This window comes from Formica exsecta, unplaced genomic scaffold (genome assembly GCF_003651465.1).
Source record: "Formica exsecta isolate Colony F162 unplaced genomic scaffold, ASM365146v1 scaffold282, whole genome shotgun sequence".
NCBI lineage: Eukaryota > Metazoa > Arthropoda > Insecta > Hymenoptera > Formicidae > Formica > Formica exsecta.
In genome coordinates this window covers 597,363-613,845 of record NW_021850084.1, presented here as the reverse complement: position 1 = coordinate 613,845, position 16,483 = coordinate 597,363, and the positions used below count along the sequence as shown (strand labels likewise).

Genomic DNA, 16,483 nt, shown 5'->3' with positions numbered 1-16,483 from the left:
TGCCTTCAGTGGCTCGCAAGACCTCGGCCCAATCGCACACGTTCGATTCGCTACGTTTGATTATTCGGCACCGGGCTCCGGTTTTCTCTTTCTCTCTCCTTTCTCTCCTCGCGATTTATTTCGACGTTTCATTAATTCGATTACTGATTATTCCATAGGACAAACAAATGATTAAATTTATAACCCAGGATTAAAATAATAATTTGAATGAATCTTCGATGAACGATCGTCCCGTTAAAAAAAAAAAAAAAAAACTAAAACTAAAAATAATCATAATTTATCCGCGCGAATTTTCATCTCGAAATTCGACCATGATTGCAAGTCAGGCCCAATCGCGTTCGACGCAGAGCAGCGAGTAAAGAAAGTTCTGTTTCAAAAAGTTCACGTTTCGTGTAAACTTTGCAATAGCCGGTGAATGCAAGCGTGTTTGTTTGGCATAAACATTTTGAGAGAGAGAAAGATTTAATAGCGAGAGGAAATATGGCCACTGACGCGTTGAGTGAACGGCTGTCGAGCAAGCTGCACCTGCAAACGAAGACGGTGGGCGATGAGAGGATCAGGCGGGCGAAGGAGAAGGACGAGGATGTCGCGATCTTTAGTATGTTCCCAATGGAGGGCGATCCTAAGTTCAGATGCTGCCTAGGCAGGGATTGCCTGATCGGAGACCCGAAGAAAGCAGACCCAGGTGATCGCGATGATCGCGTTTGTTTCAGATGCCGCAATATGTTTTAATGATTAATATATTTATTAATAATATTATAATTAATATCTGATATAAATATCGCGACTATATTTGGTTTATACTCTCGGTCTGACTTTGCAAAGACAGCGCGAAAAATCGCGGGAAAGAATTGAAACGGCTTCTTTAGATGAGACAATGATATTTCTTATATCGATCAGCTCAAAGAAGACGCGGCACGTTAATTTCTTTCATTGTTAACGTATATAATATAGCATGCTAATAGTTTCCTGAAAACTTTGTTTGAAATGAAAACGGTTTTACATTACAATTTTGTACCATGTTATTAAACGTGCTGCAGTATTCGCGCGACATGCTATCGTAATGCAATTGTAAGCTGCAGATACAATTATCATGGAAAATATTTTGAAAGATACATCGAAAATATATCATGTACAGAATCATTAAATTTGATAGCTTTTACTTGATTTGACAAAAATTTAATATTTGGTATTTGACATAATTTGAAAAATTATTTAATAATACGTATATAGTCTATCTCAGATAAAACGATCAAGTGTCGAGAATTAAGAAGGACGAGAATTAATAATGGGATGATATATATACACCGTTAAAATTTCGATATGCATTTGATATGATCTATCTAAAGATGAATCTTTTATCTATCCTCTTATACATGCGTTGCAAAATGAGAGCGATAGATAAGAATACGTTCTGTCAAAATTCCTCAAATAAAACCAGCTGGTGCTAAATCAGAACCAGTTGGATAATGTATGTAGTGAAAGAAAATGAAAGAGAAAGAGAGAGAAAGGAAGGGAGAGAGAGAGAGGAAGATGGAAAACCTCGGGCGTGACCTTATCAGGAAACATAAGCACATGCAGTTACTCGATTGTGTACAATGTGCATTCGGCCACCTTGCAAATTACCACCTGATGCAAAGCTTTAATTCTTGAATAAACCGATAACGGATCGATGATGATAATGATGATCATCCGCTTGACTTTATCGCAGCATTTAGTTTACCCTGACGCTAATGCATTTGTTTTGCAATTATCGGTTCCTTTCCTTTTATCGTCGATGATAATGCTCGTATGGAAGATTATCAGCGAATATCCCTGCCGCATATGCGTCTGCATGTGGCATATGTTTAAAATGGTTGCATTTGAATCTGACAAATATTTACACAAAATCGCAGAACAAGCAGAGATCGAGAAAATCACGATTTTGCGACGCAAATGCTGCTTTAGACATTTTTATTCTCTGAATTTAATCACGCGCGATACGAACAAAGATGTAGCTGGTAAATATGGTTATTCAAATCAGCTCCATAATATCATCAACGAAAGGCACGCGAGAGATCATCCGTAAAAATAACTTTGATTTTTCGAGACGGATGAGCCCGTAAATCGTATTAATCTCGAGAAACCGTTAAAAAAAGACACTTTAATCCGATAAGCATAATAGGTTTCTTATGGAAATAAAAAAACATTTATTTTTCATGGAAATAAAAAAATACTTATTTTTATGATTGTATTTGCATGCATAAAATATTATTTTTGCTTTTATGAAAATAATTTGCACATACTTAACGGTTAAATTATTAATGATGCTAGTTTAATTTGTTAGGCATATTAAATCACGTTTCCTCAACAAATTCTACGTCGCATTTGATGTAAATAGATATCATCATTAAGTAAAAATAATAAGCATATAAATGAAAAAAATCATAATTAAATATTAATTATAATAGCATTAAGTACAAATTATATCGGGTATTACAATTAACAATTGAAATAAACAATTAAAATATGATAATGGCATTCAATCAATTCGCATTTAATCTTTCCTGTATGAAGACATATTAGCGCGATCTTATTGCTCTATCAAATGTGCACGTCTATTGTTCAATGACAAGTTTAAAATCGCTACGTGATTGAATTAAAAAATCGGTTATGCTGATAGAGTTAGTACAAAAAAAGTACAAGATGTTTCTGCATGTCGTTACCTCTCATTACCAGTTATTTTACAAAATTGGAATCAACTTTTTCTCAACAAATAAATATTCAAAAAATTGATTAAATATTTTCTTTCTTTACGATTCATAATAATTTTTAAGTAAAAAAAAATGCATTTTATATTAAATATAATTTTTTTATTTTTAATGAAAGAAAATTGAATTAAATTTTTAAAATACTTTAACATTTATTCAAACGTATTTCAAGCGATTCTTTTGTTATATAAATAACATGAAACTTTAAATATTTTTATAATAAATTATAAATTAATTAAAATTTTTTTAAGAATAAAGTCCAATATAAATTTGTCAATTAAAGAACACCTTTTTTTCTTCTTTATTTGTATCTTTCCAGCTTTATTGATAAAATTTGTGAATGTTTAATTGTTTGTAACTCAAAAATTCCGAATCAACACTAGGTACGTCATTGAAAAGAAGTGCAAGAAAGCCTTGAACGAATAAACGAGCAGCTTTGGGTGACGACTTGCGTATCTATGATTGATTTTATTGCAAACGTGACTCACGATATCGTAAACATCGAGTCGGATAGCATGTGTATTAAAACTGTGATTAAAAATACTAAACTGCATACACACGCATTCTATTGAGATTTTAAACAGAATCATCTGGTGAATAAAGAAAAGGAATTTTCGATTAATTTCCAATATATAAAACAATAATTAGCAAATATTGATTATAATTATTTTGTTATTAAGCATTTTTGTAGCATTAAATTGGAAAAATATCCGCTAAAATTATGCAAATGGCGTTATCAAAAAGATATTTTTTCCTTTGCACGTTTAATAACTTGTTGCTTGTTCCGATGCAGTCTAATTTGTTCGCGCAAATATAATCAGACACTGTCAGCGCGATCCTATATGATGATTGACATAAGTCATTGCGAAATACATTGAAATTCACTTTAGTGTGATTAAAAATCTGCATTGACGTGTTTTGTGATGAAAAAATATATGTGCACCTCGTTTCGATCGCCTCGTCAGAAAGTTTAATGCGCAATACTGCGTATGTTCGAAGAGAAACAAGCAGACAGTTGTGCAATTTATAATAAACTGTCTTGTGTATACATGTCATATTGCTGAAACGGTAAAAAAAAGGATGGATGCAATTACACGCGCGAGATTATCGAAATCGCATATCACATGACTCCATTCGGATAAGAGTACCGATATCGATGTATTAATATGAATGATATCATCAGTCATAATGGCAAATCGATATATATTGTTCATATTTGAATATCAATCGGCGTAGTATATTCAAACAAATATATCATTATCGAGTTGCGATATCTCTTCCGTTCATCGCAATCTCTAATATAAGATTTGGATCTCATTTACATAAGAATGTAAATATTTGACATCAAATTATATTTAAAAAAAGCTATAACCCCTAGTAATTAAATTGAGAATAAATAATATTAATATTACTTATTCGTACATCAAAATATAAATATATTTATAAATAAATGTCATTAATCTAATAGAGTTCAATTAAATTTTAAGAGGCAAAAGATATGATTAAAAATAAAAATAAATTAAATTACAATACAAAAATAAATTATCACTTGCAAAGAGATATATGAGATGAACAGTTTATAACTTTGTCTTTGCTTTCTATTTGATGTGAAACGGAATTTGCCTGGGTCAGGAAATTTTTGGACCGATGTAGCTTCTGCTTCTCATTGAATTATATTTAGACTTGACGTAGGTATGGTGGCTTCCACCTCTCGGTATAGTCGGTTTACGAGAGCGTGTTACCAATTTTGACGAGTGATAATCGTAGAATCCGTTTGAACGATCGCGTTAAAGATTAGCGAGCACCAGAAAGAGAGATTATGATAATTAATGGCGGTTTTTGCGGAAATGGGTAGTGTTTCTGTTACTCATCCGACCAGAGGAGAAACGAATAAGCATAAGTAGATTAGTGTTAAAGTTGCGGTTAAAAAAACATCTGGCATTTGAGGGATATCCTATATATCTCATATTATTAAAAATCGCGGATTTAAATAATATTAAATTATTATTTTATATCCCTTTAAATATACATTTATATATTGTGTATCTAAAAAATACAGACCTTCCATTATTGTAGTCACAGATTCTAATGACAAATTTTCGATATTTTCTCAATCGATTGAGAAATCTACAAAATATTTTTGTTTTCAACTAATCCGTATATCCTAAAAGATTAGAACGACGCGGGTAAGATTACATATAAAAGAATATTTTATATGTAAATTACATATAAATATTTTATGTCGATGAGTTGATGAAGGTGTGTAATTTTATGCAAATATTCAATTTTACATATAAGCGCATCCCATTTATAACGCGAATAACTCACGGATTAACGCGACGCGCGGAAGATTACCACATCGACCTTGGACCATCAGCTTTATACATATACGGTGGTATTGCATGGCTTACGTGACGTCACGAATCTTTGCTTGAGTCATAGTGGTCCACAAGGCAACGTATCATATACGAAAGATATGCGAACACACCGGAATGTCCATCTTTAGCGCGTCCCTCGTGTCGTCAAATTAAAACAAAATAGCTGTAGATATTAAAATCTCAGATACCTGACTAAAATTTTGGAGAAAAAAAATTATTTACTTAAAAGGGGAAAAAACATAAATTATATAAATAAAAGTACCTAGAATTATATTTATATAATATAAATATTTTTTAATTTTAATAATATTTATTTTGAATATTGGAAAAATGATTATACCTGTATAACATTTACAGCCAATTTTTTATATCTGATCATTTTAACAAATTATTCTAAGTTAAGTTACGTTAGTACTATCGTTTTGCACATTATAATCATAAATCAATCATTACGACGTAATTATAACGTTAGTGCGTCAAATGTGCAATCGAGATGCAATTACCCACTTAACAGTATGATGGGTGAACAATTGCTGTCTACAGTTAACGATGTAGTTGCAACTAATTCGATTTAACCGCCCGTTGGTTCGACGACGAATGAATAATTTAACAAGTTGATCCGCAATAAGTAATTAGCTAGTACGTATCGAGTAGACACTTGCGCTATTCATTAATCAACATCTACATCGGCGATGATGGGAGGAGGATTATCACACTCGTATATTCATCGATATATGGTAATGCGAATGCAATTCTCTCGATACGGTAAGAGTTCTTCAGATATTACGAGAGGTCAATTTAACAAGAGCTTAGAATTTAATTTCGACAAAGTTCGCGTTTTAATGTATGATGCCGTTTTGTTCCTGCCTATACCTTAAAAGAAAGGAAGGAGAGACACGAGTATTTTTTTAATGAAAGAAGCTCTTCAATCGTCACCGAGACTGTCATCCTTCACAGACGTGATCCCACGTCGTAAACATTTAGAATTGAGCTGATGATTCATGAGACACGTTATATCATATTTAATGTCACATTTAAGTGTGTCGTTTGCCCGGGGTCTTAGCTCACCTTTCGAAATAGAGTTATTAATTCGTCTTCTTGTCCCTCGGACGTAGGGAGAAAAATGAGAAACGCGAAAAAGAGACAAGGCAAACGCCTACATTATAATGCCTCAATCAAAGTCCGCATGAATAAATTTAATTCATTGATCGATTGATTGTGAATCGGATTTTATCATTATCTACGACATTAAAAATGTTAGTATTTATAAAAATTCCGACGGATACCTTACATATGCCATATTATTTCATGTAAATTCATATATTTCATATATTTTTTATATGTTTTTCATATATTTTTTCATATATTATTTCATGTATTATAAATAGCATGTATATATTTATAGTATTACAATTTCGCTGGCAAAAATTTCAGTTTTGAAATACGCAATTCATATGACATTAGCGGCAAACAATACGTTTGCGTTTCCTAGTCAATGATTTTGGGTATTATCTGCCCATTTCTCAAATCACAGGCCAGAACGTGACAACGATAACGAGCTGACAATACTCATCAACTAGACAGCGTCAAGTCACGTTCTTCGCATAATATTCCTAATCTTAAAGAGAACACAAAGTAACCACCTCATTTTTAGCTCTAGATTATGATAATTTTGCAGCAAGCAAAACAATTTTTAGGATCACCACGTGATTCGTTTCAGATATACGCTGTGTGTGCCTAAAGACGCTTTTATTTCTGCGCGCGTATGACTCATCGAAATATATTTTTTAACACTGGAACCATATCACCGAGCACTGAATCAGAGATGTCCCTTTAATACCCCTAAATACCAGTCAAAGATATTGATCAAAAAAATTATAATGCTGAGAGATATTATGTTAAATACTAAATAATCTCATTGTCAGTTGGTGACATTCTAGATAAAGTTTCAATAACAGATAATTTTATCATATATTCAATAATTTATCATATATTTAATACAACTCTCTCCCTATGAAAAAAAAAAAACCTTTTTTTCACTAAAATTTCCAAGTTACCTGGCTATATTTATATTTTAGCGTATCTTCCTTTCTGGATAAAAACCTTATAGATGTGGATAATTTAAGTTTTTTAATTGCTGATCGGCAATCGTGCTATTCGAATCTCCAAAGTGCCGTTAATTTCGGTCCGATTGTTCTTGTTCCCACGCGATCGCCTTGCACCTGTGCATGTGCTGATTGTGGATTGCAAAAAAAAAACAGTCAGTCCTCAATACGGGAACGTAATACGACACACGCGATTACGAACTTGCAGCCCGCCAGTCGCCGCATGCAACCATCTGTCTAGACGCTAAAACGCGGACTACGACCTCTGTTGCACTTATTTACATAGGTAGTAATTTGAATTTTATACGATGGTTCTCTCTTTCTGACATGCAATCAGCGAGCATCGTATTTTCATGACTAATTAAGAAACGACAAATTCAATCAACATGCAGGAACAATTTTAATAATAATAAAATGATTATGAATCTAAAAAAAAATCTAAAGAAAAATTAATGAAAAATTTTTTATGTTATATTTTAAATATAAATAATAATACATGTTTTTTTTTTTCTCGCAAGCAAACTTGATCAATATAAATTAAATTTATATAATTTAAGTTTTCTTTAATTTCCACAGAGATACGATATTTAAGTAAACTATTTAGGCATTATTCTTATATCAATTTTGTGCTCATATGTTTTAGGCACTAAGAAGATGGAATATAAGACCAGACAATGGCATGAGAAGTGTTTCTGCTGCGTGGTTTGCAAGAATCCGATCGGCACGAAGAGCTTCATCCCGCGCGAACAGGAGATTTACTGTGCCGGATGTTACGAGGACAAATTCGCCACCCGGTGTGTTAAGTGCAACAAGGTGAGCTACCCCTTTCACTGCGTCGGCGATTACTTTGCATTCTCGTCTCGCATTCATTTATTAAATATCGCGCAAAAAGCGAATGCACAGATGAATTAAAAATAAGATCTCGTTAAATGGAAAACCATAAATTTCAATCTGATAAATTGACGAGATATAGTTGCTATAAATAAATATAGATACTTTATAGTTATATGTATCTCATTAAATATTGATTCGGACAATATATCGATTACTATATTATAGACCCTTTCTTTTATTTCTGGGGCTTATATTTATTTCTGTGTAATATGTTAATCTATTTTTTTATGCCAGACGCTATTTTTTCTCCAATTCTGTGAGATCGTCACTTATTTAATTTTTGCAATTTTTACTAATTTTTATAAATACTTTGTACTGAGAGGACTCGACTCTCGAAACACATATGCCCTATTAAATATCTAGGAAGAAACTCATCGCGATAAATTACAATATGAAACGATATATCCTGTAAGATCTATAAAAAAAAAAAATATTACCTTATCGCAGATTATCACCAGCGGCGGCGTGACATATAAGAACGAACCATGGCACAGAGACTGCTTCACTTGCAGCAACTGCAACAACTCCCTGGCGGGACAGCGATTCACATCGCGCGATGACAAACCGTATTGCGCCGAGTGCTTCGGCGAGCTCTTCGCAAAGAGATGCACTGCTTGCTCCAAACCGATTACCGGTACGTATCATTTTACAACGTATTTCACAATCTCTAATTTTAATTTAAAAAATATCCTGCAATTATATACCTAAAAAAAAAATTATACAAATAAATTAAAAATAGCATTTTAAAAAATTAATGAAAAATAGCACCTAAAAAAAAACTCTAAGAATCTCTGAGAAAATGCGCAAGAATTAAGATTTATTGAGTTAGATCAGCTTGATTTTTCTATCATAGTAATCGATTCTTCGACAAACACGTGTATGTATTATTTTTTGCGATGATGATAATCGACTTTTTAATAGATGTACGCATATTTATTCTTAGAGATTCTTTCACGTTTCATTCGTTATGCAACGTTGAAACTTTCGAATTATTATATAATCTAATCTAAGCGTTACTCGGTGATTGATCCAGGTATCGGCGGCACTCGCTTCATCTCATTCGAGGATAGGCACTGGCATAATGATTGTTTCATCTGCGCGGGCTGCAAAACCTCGTTGGTCGGACGTGGTTTTATTACCGATGGCGACGACATTATCTGTCCTGAGTGCGCCAAAATGAAATTGATGTAAAACACGACTTCACGACGACGAGGATGACAGCGGGATCGACGGGGAGAAGCGAGGGGAGAGAGAGAGAGAGAGAGAGAGAGAAAGAACGGGGGAGCGGGACTTCCGGAATGCAGAATCCATACAGTCAAGCGGATTCTATTATACGCCATAACGAGACCGTCGTCGCGATTTTATTAGTTGACAATTCGGACACGAAACGAACGCAACACGAAGACGGTAAAGAATTTTATAAAGTCATATCAAGAGACTAGATTGCGGGAAAATATAATAAAAGTTATGAATATAATAAAGAAGAACCTGCATTACAGAGCCGCGATAATTTTTACGACCGACGTACTTCGACAAAATTTTTCACGCCAATTTTTTTTTTTCTTCTTTTTTTTTCAGAGAAAGATAAAGGTCGAAAATCCTCTGACCAAGTTCTCGTCTTGGTCAGCATAGTGATTTTACTGGTTGATCGAAAGAAAGGCGGCGCGAGAGAACACGAGAATCGTTTCTAGCTTCGTAGTCATAGCGACATTAGTCTTCGTTATTTCGTTCTACGTGTGTTTGTAAAAAGAACACTGACACGTGTATCTTTCTATATTTGAGATGATTTGCTTGATCATCCCGTTGAAATATCGAAGAGTGAAAGAAATAAGAACCGGAAAGAAAAATGAATACACACAACCAGCGAGCTGGATAAAGAGAAATCAAATCGCCTTACTGTAATAAAATGATTATCGATATAAACGATTAGGATGATAAATAAGCCTAATCGTTCCGCATACGTGCTCTCGTGATGTTACTAATATCATTTTTGCTTTGTACAATTGTAGAGAGATATGCGCATGTGCGCGCAAAAAGAGAGTCTTATATAGCATGTGTGTGTATGTGTGTGTCTGTAATTTACACACACGCGAAAAACACGACGGTTTAACACATACACGTACATGCACGCTACACATTTACATAAATCTATCCAATTGACACCACATCTTTCTTTCTCTCTCTCTCCCTTTTCCTTTCAGTACGATACTGTACATCTATCAAAATAGGAAAAAAATAATATCGAAATATTATAGTAATTCCTATTATTAATTTGTGAACAAAACTCATCGAAAAATGAGTTTCTAAAAAAATGGTCTAATTACTAATATTTTCCATATATTAAATAATATTTCCAAAGAAATCTCGGTATTTCCAAATTTGAGTAGAAAAATTATTTGACGTTATAAAGATCCGCGCAGAAATATTTTTATAAAAAAATTTCTTGATTTTCCATATTTCCGTATTGACGAAGTTATGATAATTTACAACTATGTGAACACGTGCCGTTAATCGCAGACAGATACGATAAAGAATACGTATTTTTGTGTCATCACTCAACAATGTTCTGGCTCTCTTCTCTTCTCTGTTTTCCTCCTTTTTTCGAAAAAAACAGGCGCATATCATCGTAGAGATTCGTTATCGTCCCGTATAAATTGCGCGCACACACACATATACACAACACAACACACAACACACAACACACATACACATACACACACGTGCACACATATACAAACATGCATTACACACAAACTCGAAATTTTTCACATAACATATTATTTTATTGAAAAAAAGCAAAAAAAAAAAAAAAGAGTAGAAAAACACATATATACGCACACATACACACCCATACGACGTACATACATACATATATGCGTACGAGTGTGCAACGGACGCACTCGCGGAAACACTAATTGTGGCCTTATCCGCATCGAGTACCATAGAAGTAAAAATAAAAAAAAGAAACTAACGTCTTACAATAATTTACTTCATTACAGGATACTTAATATCAAATCTATTGTTATACAACGCGAATGAAAGTAAGTGCGCGAATCAAGCCTACGAACGCGGAACTACAAGATAAATTTGAGAATCGCAAACGTTCGAATTTTTAATCGCGACCAATATAAGTCACACACGTGCTATAATATACATGTATGTTCCGACGGAGTCACTTACACACTAATCGCCTTAATTAATAAACGATAAGAAGAGATTATTCTATATTCAGCGTATCCTATACACACTGTTACATTGTAAAATTGATAAATAAATAAATGTAATTATTTACATGCCGGGTTTTGTATCCCTTCATATTCTGTCTTTATAATTTAGGATATCGTCAAAAATTTTCTTCAAATTAAGAATATTATGAATGCGACAATAATGAAATTATCAATTCGTCAATAATCAACAAACTTTATCCACTTTTAATTCATTTATATCATATCATGAAATAAATAAATTTATGCGAGAATTTTATTAACCAAATAAATTAAAGAAAACGCGATAAAAATAGCAGATTTTTTTTTTTTTATTCGCATATAAAATTAGATTTTAAACTCTTAATAGAGAGCAATTCGTATATAATCAATTTTGCAATTTAATTATATCATGTGCAAAAAGGCAAATAAATCAGTAAAAAAATAATTACATCTGTGAATTTAATTCATTTACACAAAATAATAATTTATTATTAAATGTTATACGTTTAGAATTATAACGCGATCAAATAAATATTGCTTTGCATAAATAATTTGTTCATATGAATTCACGTCTCATATATAAAATTAATTTAATTAATTAATTAAAATGAAAACGTAATTCAGCATTTGATAAATGACAATTTCTGCTGTCATATTCTAATAGAAAATTGTGTAAAAATCTATCTTCTGCTGATGATTTATCCACAGCTGTAACATTTAGTTCTACTTTTCAGCTTTAGATGTCTATAGTATTTCTTTGTAGGATATAATGAGAAAAACAGTTATCTATAGTAAAAAGAGGAAAACTATAATTCTTACAATTAGTTAATATATTTTTTTTTTATCTAGCCTGTTCTCAAACAAATTATATTAATTTACAAGTTTTTATCACACTTTTTCACAGTAAAATACTAATTTCGAGTTTAAAATTAAAAAATGAGTAAGACTAAGAAAATTCAATGAGAGAGAGAGAGAATGAAAGAGAAAGTAATTAAATTTCTATTAAGTTAAATCGATAAAATTATCTTATCAAATATAAAAAAAAATAAATGACAAAAATTATACGAGAATAATGTATAACAAACACGATTATATTCTCATCATCTTTAATGTCTACAATTTTTGATTCTACTAATTATTTTCCTTCTCCTATAAATTTATCCAATTTTAGCAATTAAAAGATTAAATATTAGTTTTAAATACAAAAATATGCATAGTAAAAGTGCGTTTATTTCGGCATGCACAGCTGGATGTGTACAGGGTCACCGTACGTAAATCCGCGTTGAGTTCATCATTGACATTAAAGTCGTATTATCGGAGGTCACACAATAAGTCAATGCACGCGCGGCCTCACGTTCTTCTGCGTGACAGCGAGCTATCCATTGTGTGGCGACCACCAAATTGCAATTTATTTCGTCGGTTTCAATATCAATTTATCAAGATCTATTTTACAATGGTTCGTTTATGTCTCTCGACATACGATCTCTAGGCGTTACAGAATTTCAAAATTTCCGTAAAAGAAAAACAAGAATTCTCTCACTTTCACAAAAGAGATTTTCAAAAGACCATTGATAAACAAATCTTAATCTTTCACACAAAGCTTTCGTATGTTTACCTTTATTTTTCACAGAGTCAATCGGCAAAGAAATCTATATAAAGAAAAATAATAATTTATATTTCTAAAGTCTATCGTAATTGAAATTTTTCTAGTTTAAAATAAAAAAATTAATTTGGATAAAATGCAGAAGATAAACAGTTTTAGTATCTCTATGCATTTCTGGTACATTATTCCCAAAAAAAAACTTTTTTATGTGTGTGACATTTTCTTTCTCCATTTTTATAAAAAATGTAAAAACAACAAATTTTTTAATACTAGCATTCGTACAACGTATCTGAGATAATAATTCTTTATATATGCGTAATAAAAAAACTATCATTTCTATAAAACAATTCCTCTTTTTCAAAAATATAAACTTGATCGCGCTTAAATCAGTTAACGAAACGCTTCGATGCAGAGTCGCTCGTAGGCATCGTAATTTAGCGAATGCATGAGTATATTAAAAAATTCCATGCAATATTTGTTGTGCTGTTAATTACACGTTATACGCACACACGCGGGATCGCACGCACGTACACGTGCGAGCGAGCGAGCGTCGCGCTCGGGGTAAAGTGAGGTCGATGGAAAGTGGTATAATCGCGAATGTGGATCGGCTCAAGGAGAGCAGAGAAGAGGAGATCCTTTACCTTACTTATGTAACGAGCGACCGAGGTGGTGTCTCGTGTCTTCGACCGCGTCCCGTATAGAGGAAGAGCGAGAGCTGTGCGTCTCTCTCTTCGGAGGAGGCTGCTGCCTCTCCGTTCCCTCACCTACACTCCTCCTCGTCTCCCACAAACGTCATTCGCCTTGACTCTGTCCCGCTCACGCTTCGCTCGACACTGTCCCTGAAAATTACTCCACTCGTCTACGCAAGCGCGAGATTAATAGGCGTTCATATAGGCATAATTGTAATTATTATCGAGTAGACGAGGCAAAGGGATGTTTGTTGCGAACTGTGCGTATTACTATGTTGCAAACATAGTTAAATAAATAATTAAGAAATAAGCGAAAGAAAATGTCCGTAAAAGAATTTTTGCAATTTATTTATTTCTTTTATTGGATAAAAGAGTTAATTCATTTATTATAATATATATTTATATATACTTATATATTGTTTAAATAATATATTTTTTTAATATATATATATAATATAATATTATTTTCTATGAATTTTGCTATTAATATTTTTGAGGAATGCTTCGTAAAATTACGTCATTACTGCTCTGAATTTTTGATATCTTATCCGAGCGAGGTAGGAGCACGAAGCAAGATTCGACATATGATCGAAATCCAAAAATCCAATCGAATCGTAAATTTTATCCATTGCCGACTCGAATCGAGAAGTTATTTTATTGCTCGACAATCGCACGTTACAGATCTCGCGCAATGTAATACACGTGTCTCGAAGTGCCTAAACATTATCGTAAATTTGATACTTTACGATCGCGTCTCGTTGAGGAAAATCAATGTCACGCGAAATGCTTATCGCTGCACATACGAGACACGATCGGCTTTGCTCCGCGTACTTCCACTCAACAAAGGTGTCAAAGACGGGAATACATAAGAGTTGGCAAATTTACGAGAAGTCTCTCTCTCTTTTTTTTTTTTTATTCGCATATAAAATTAGATTTTAAACTCTTAATAGAGAGCAATTCGTATATAATCAATTTTGCAATTTAATTATATCATGTGCAAAAAGGCAAATAAATCAGTAAAAAAATAATTACATCTGTGAATTTAATTCATTTACACAAAATAATAATTTATTATTAAATGTTATACGTTTAGAATTATAACGCGATCAAATAAATATTGCTTTGCATAAATAATTTGTTCATATGAATTCACGTCTCATATATAAAATTAATTTAATTAATTAATTAAAATGAAAACGTAATTCAGCATTTGATAAATGACAATTTCTGCTGTCATATTCTAATAGAAAATTGTGTAAAAATCTATCTTCTGCTGATGATTTATCCACAGCTGTAACATTTAGTTCTACTTTTCAGCTTTAGATGTCTATAGTATTTCTTTGTAGGATATAATGAGAAAAACAGTTATCTATAGTAAAAAGAGGAAAACTATAATTCTTACAATTAGTTAATATATTTTTTTTTTATCTAGCCTGTTCTCAAACAAATTATATTAATTTACAAGTTTTTATCACACTTTTTCACAGTAAAATACTAATTTCGAGTTTAAAATTAAAAAATGAGTAAGACTAAGAAAATTCAATGAGAGAGAGAGAGAATGAAAGAGAAAGTAATTAAATTTCTATTAAGTTAAATCGATAAAATTATCTTATCAAATATAAAAAAAAATAAATGACAAAAATTATACGAGAATAATGTATAACAAACACGATTATATTCTCATCATCTTTAATGTCTACAATTTTTGATTCTACTAATTATTTTCCTTCTCCTATAAATTTATCCAATTTTAGCAATTAAAAGATTAAATATTAGTTTTAAATACAAAAATATGCATAGTAAAAGTGCGTTTATTTCGGCATGCACAGCTGGATGTGTACAGGGTCACCGTACGTAAATCCGCGTTGAGTTCATCATTGACATTAAAGTCGTATTATCGGAGGTCACACAATAAGTCAATGCACGCGCGGCCTCACGTTCTTCTGCGTGACAGCGAGCTATCCATTGTGTGGCGACCACCAAATTGCAATTTATTTCGTCGGTTTCAATATCAATTTATCAAGATCTATTTTACAATGGTTCGTTTATGTCTCTCGACATACGATCTCTAGGCGTTACAGAATTTCAAAATTTCCGTAAAAGAAAAACAAGAATTCTCTCACTTTCACAAAAGAGATTTTCAAAAGACCATTGATAAACAAATCTTAATCTTTCACACAAAGCTTTCGTATGTTTACCTTTATTTTTCACAGAGTCAATCGGCAAAGAAATCTATATAAAGAAAAATAATAATTTATATTTCTAAAGTCTATCGTAATTGAAATTTTTCTAGTTTAAAATAAAAAAATTAATTTGGATAAAATGCAGAAGATAAACAGTTTTAGTATCTCTATGCATTTCTGGTACATTATTCCCAAAAAAAAACTTTTTTATGTGTGTGACATTTTCTTTCTCCATTTTTATAAAAAATGTAAAAACAACAAATTTTTTAATACTAGCATTCGTACAACGTATCTGAGATAATAATTCTTTATATATGCGTAATAAAAAAACTATCATTTCTATAAAACAATTCCTCTTTTTCAAAAATATAAACTTGATCGCGCTTAAATCAGTTAACGAAACGCTTCGATGCAGAGTCGCTCGTAGGCATCGTAATTTAGCGAATGCATGAGTATATTAAAAAATTCCATGCAATATTTGTTGTGCTGTTAATTACACGTTATACGCACACACGCGGGATCGCACGCACGTACACGTGCGAGCGAGCGAGCGTCGCGCTCGGGGTAAAGTGAGGTCGATGGAAAGTGGTATAATCGCGAATGTGGATCGGCTCAAGGAGAGCAGAGAAGAGGAGATCCTTTACCTTACTTATGTAACGAGCGACCGAGGTGGTG

The 16,483-nt window shown here is 32.4% G+C and overlaps 1 protein-coding gene across 12 annotated transcripts in view; it reads left to right on the top strand.

The window, feature by feature from the left end:
- The window catches only part of LOC115237234 (four and a half LIM domains protein 2), a 113,716-nt gene extending 102,298 nt beyond the window's left edge, over positions 1–11,418 (top strand). For 11 of the 12 annotated variants that reach the window (XM_029810149.1, XM_029810151.1, XM_029810142.1 and 8 more), the window contains 3 exons: positions 7,877–8,046; positions 8,575–8,761; positions 9,161–11,418. In XM_029810149.1, the coding sequence (XP_029666009.1) occupies positions 7,877–8,046; positions 8,575–8,761; positions 9,161–9,318 (515 nt within the window). In that variant the 3' untranslated portion in view covers positions 9,319–11,418. Of the gene's footprint in view, positions 1–13; positions 686–7,876; positions 8,047–8,574; positions 8,762–9,160 lie in introns of those variants that run through there. The other variant, XM_029810154.1, reaches the window with a different exon arrangement.
- The last annotated feature ends 5,065 nt before the right edge of the window (positions 11,419–16,483 follow it).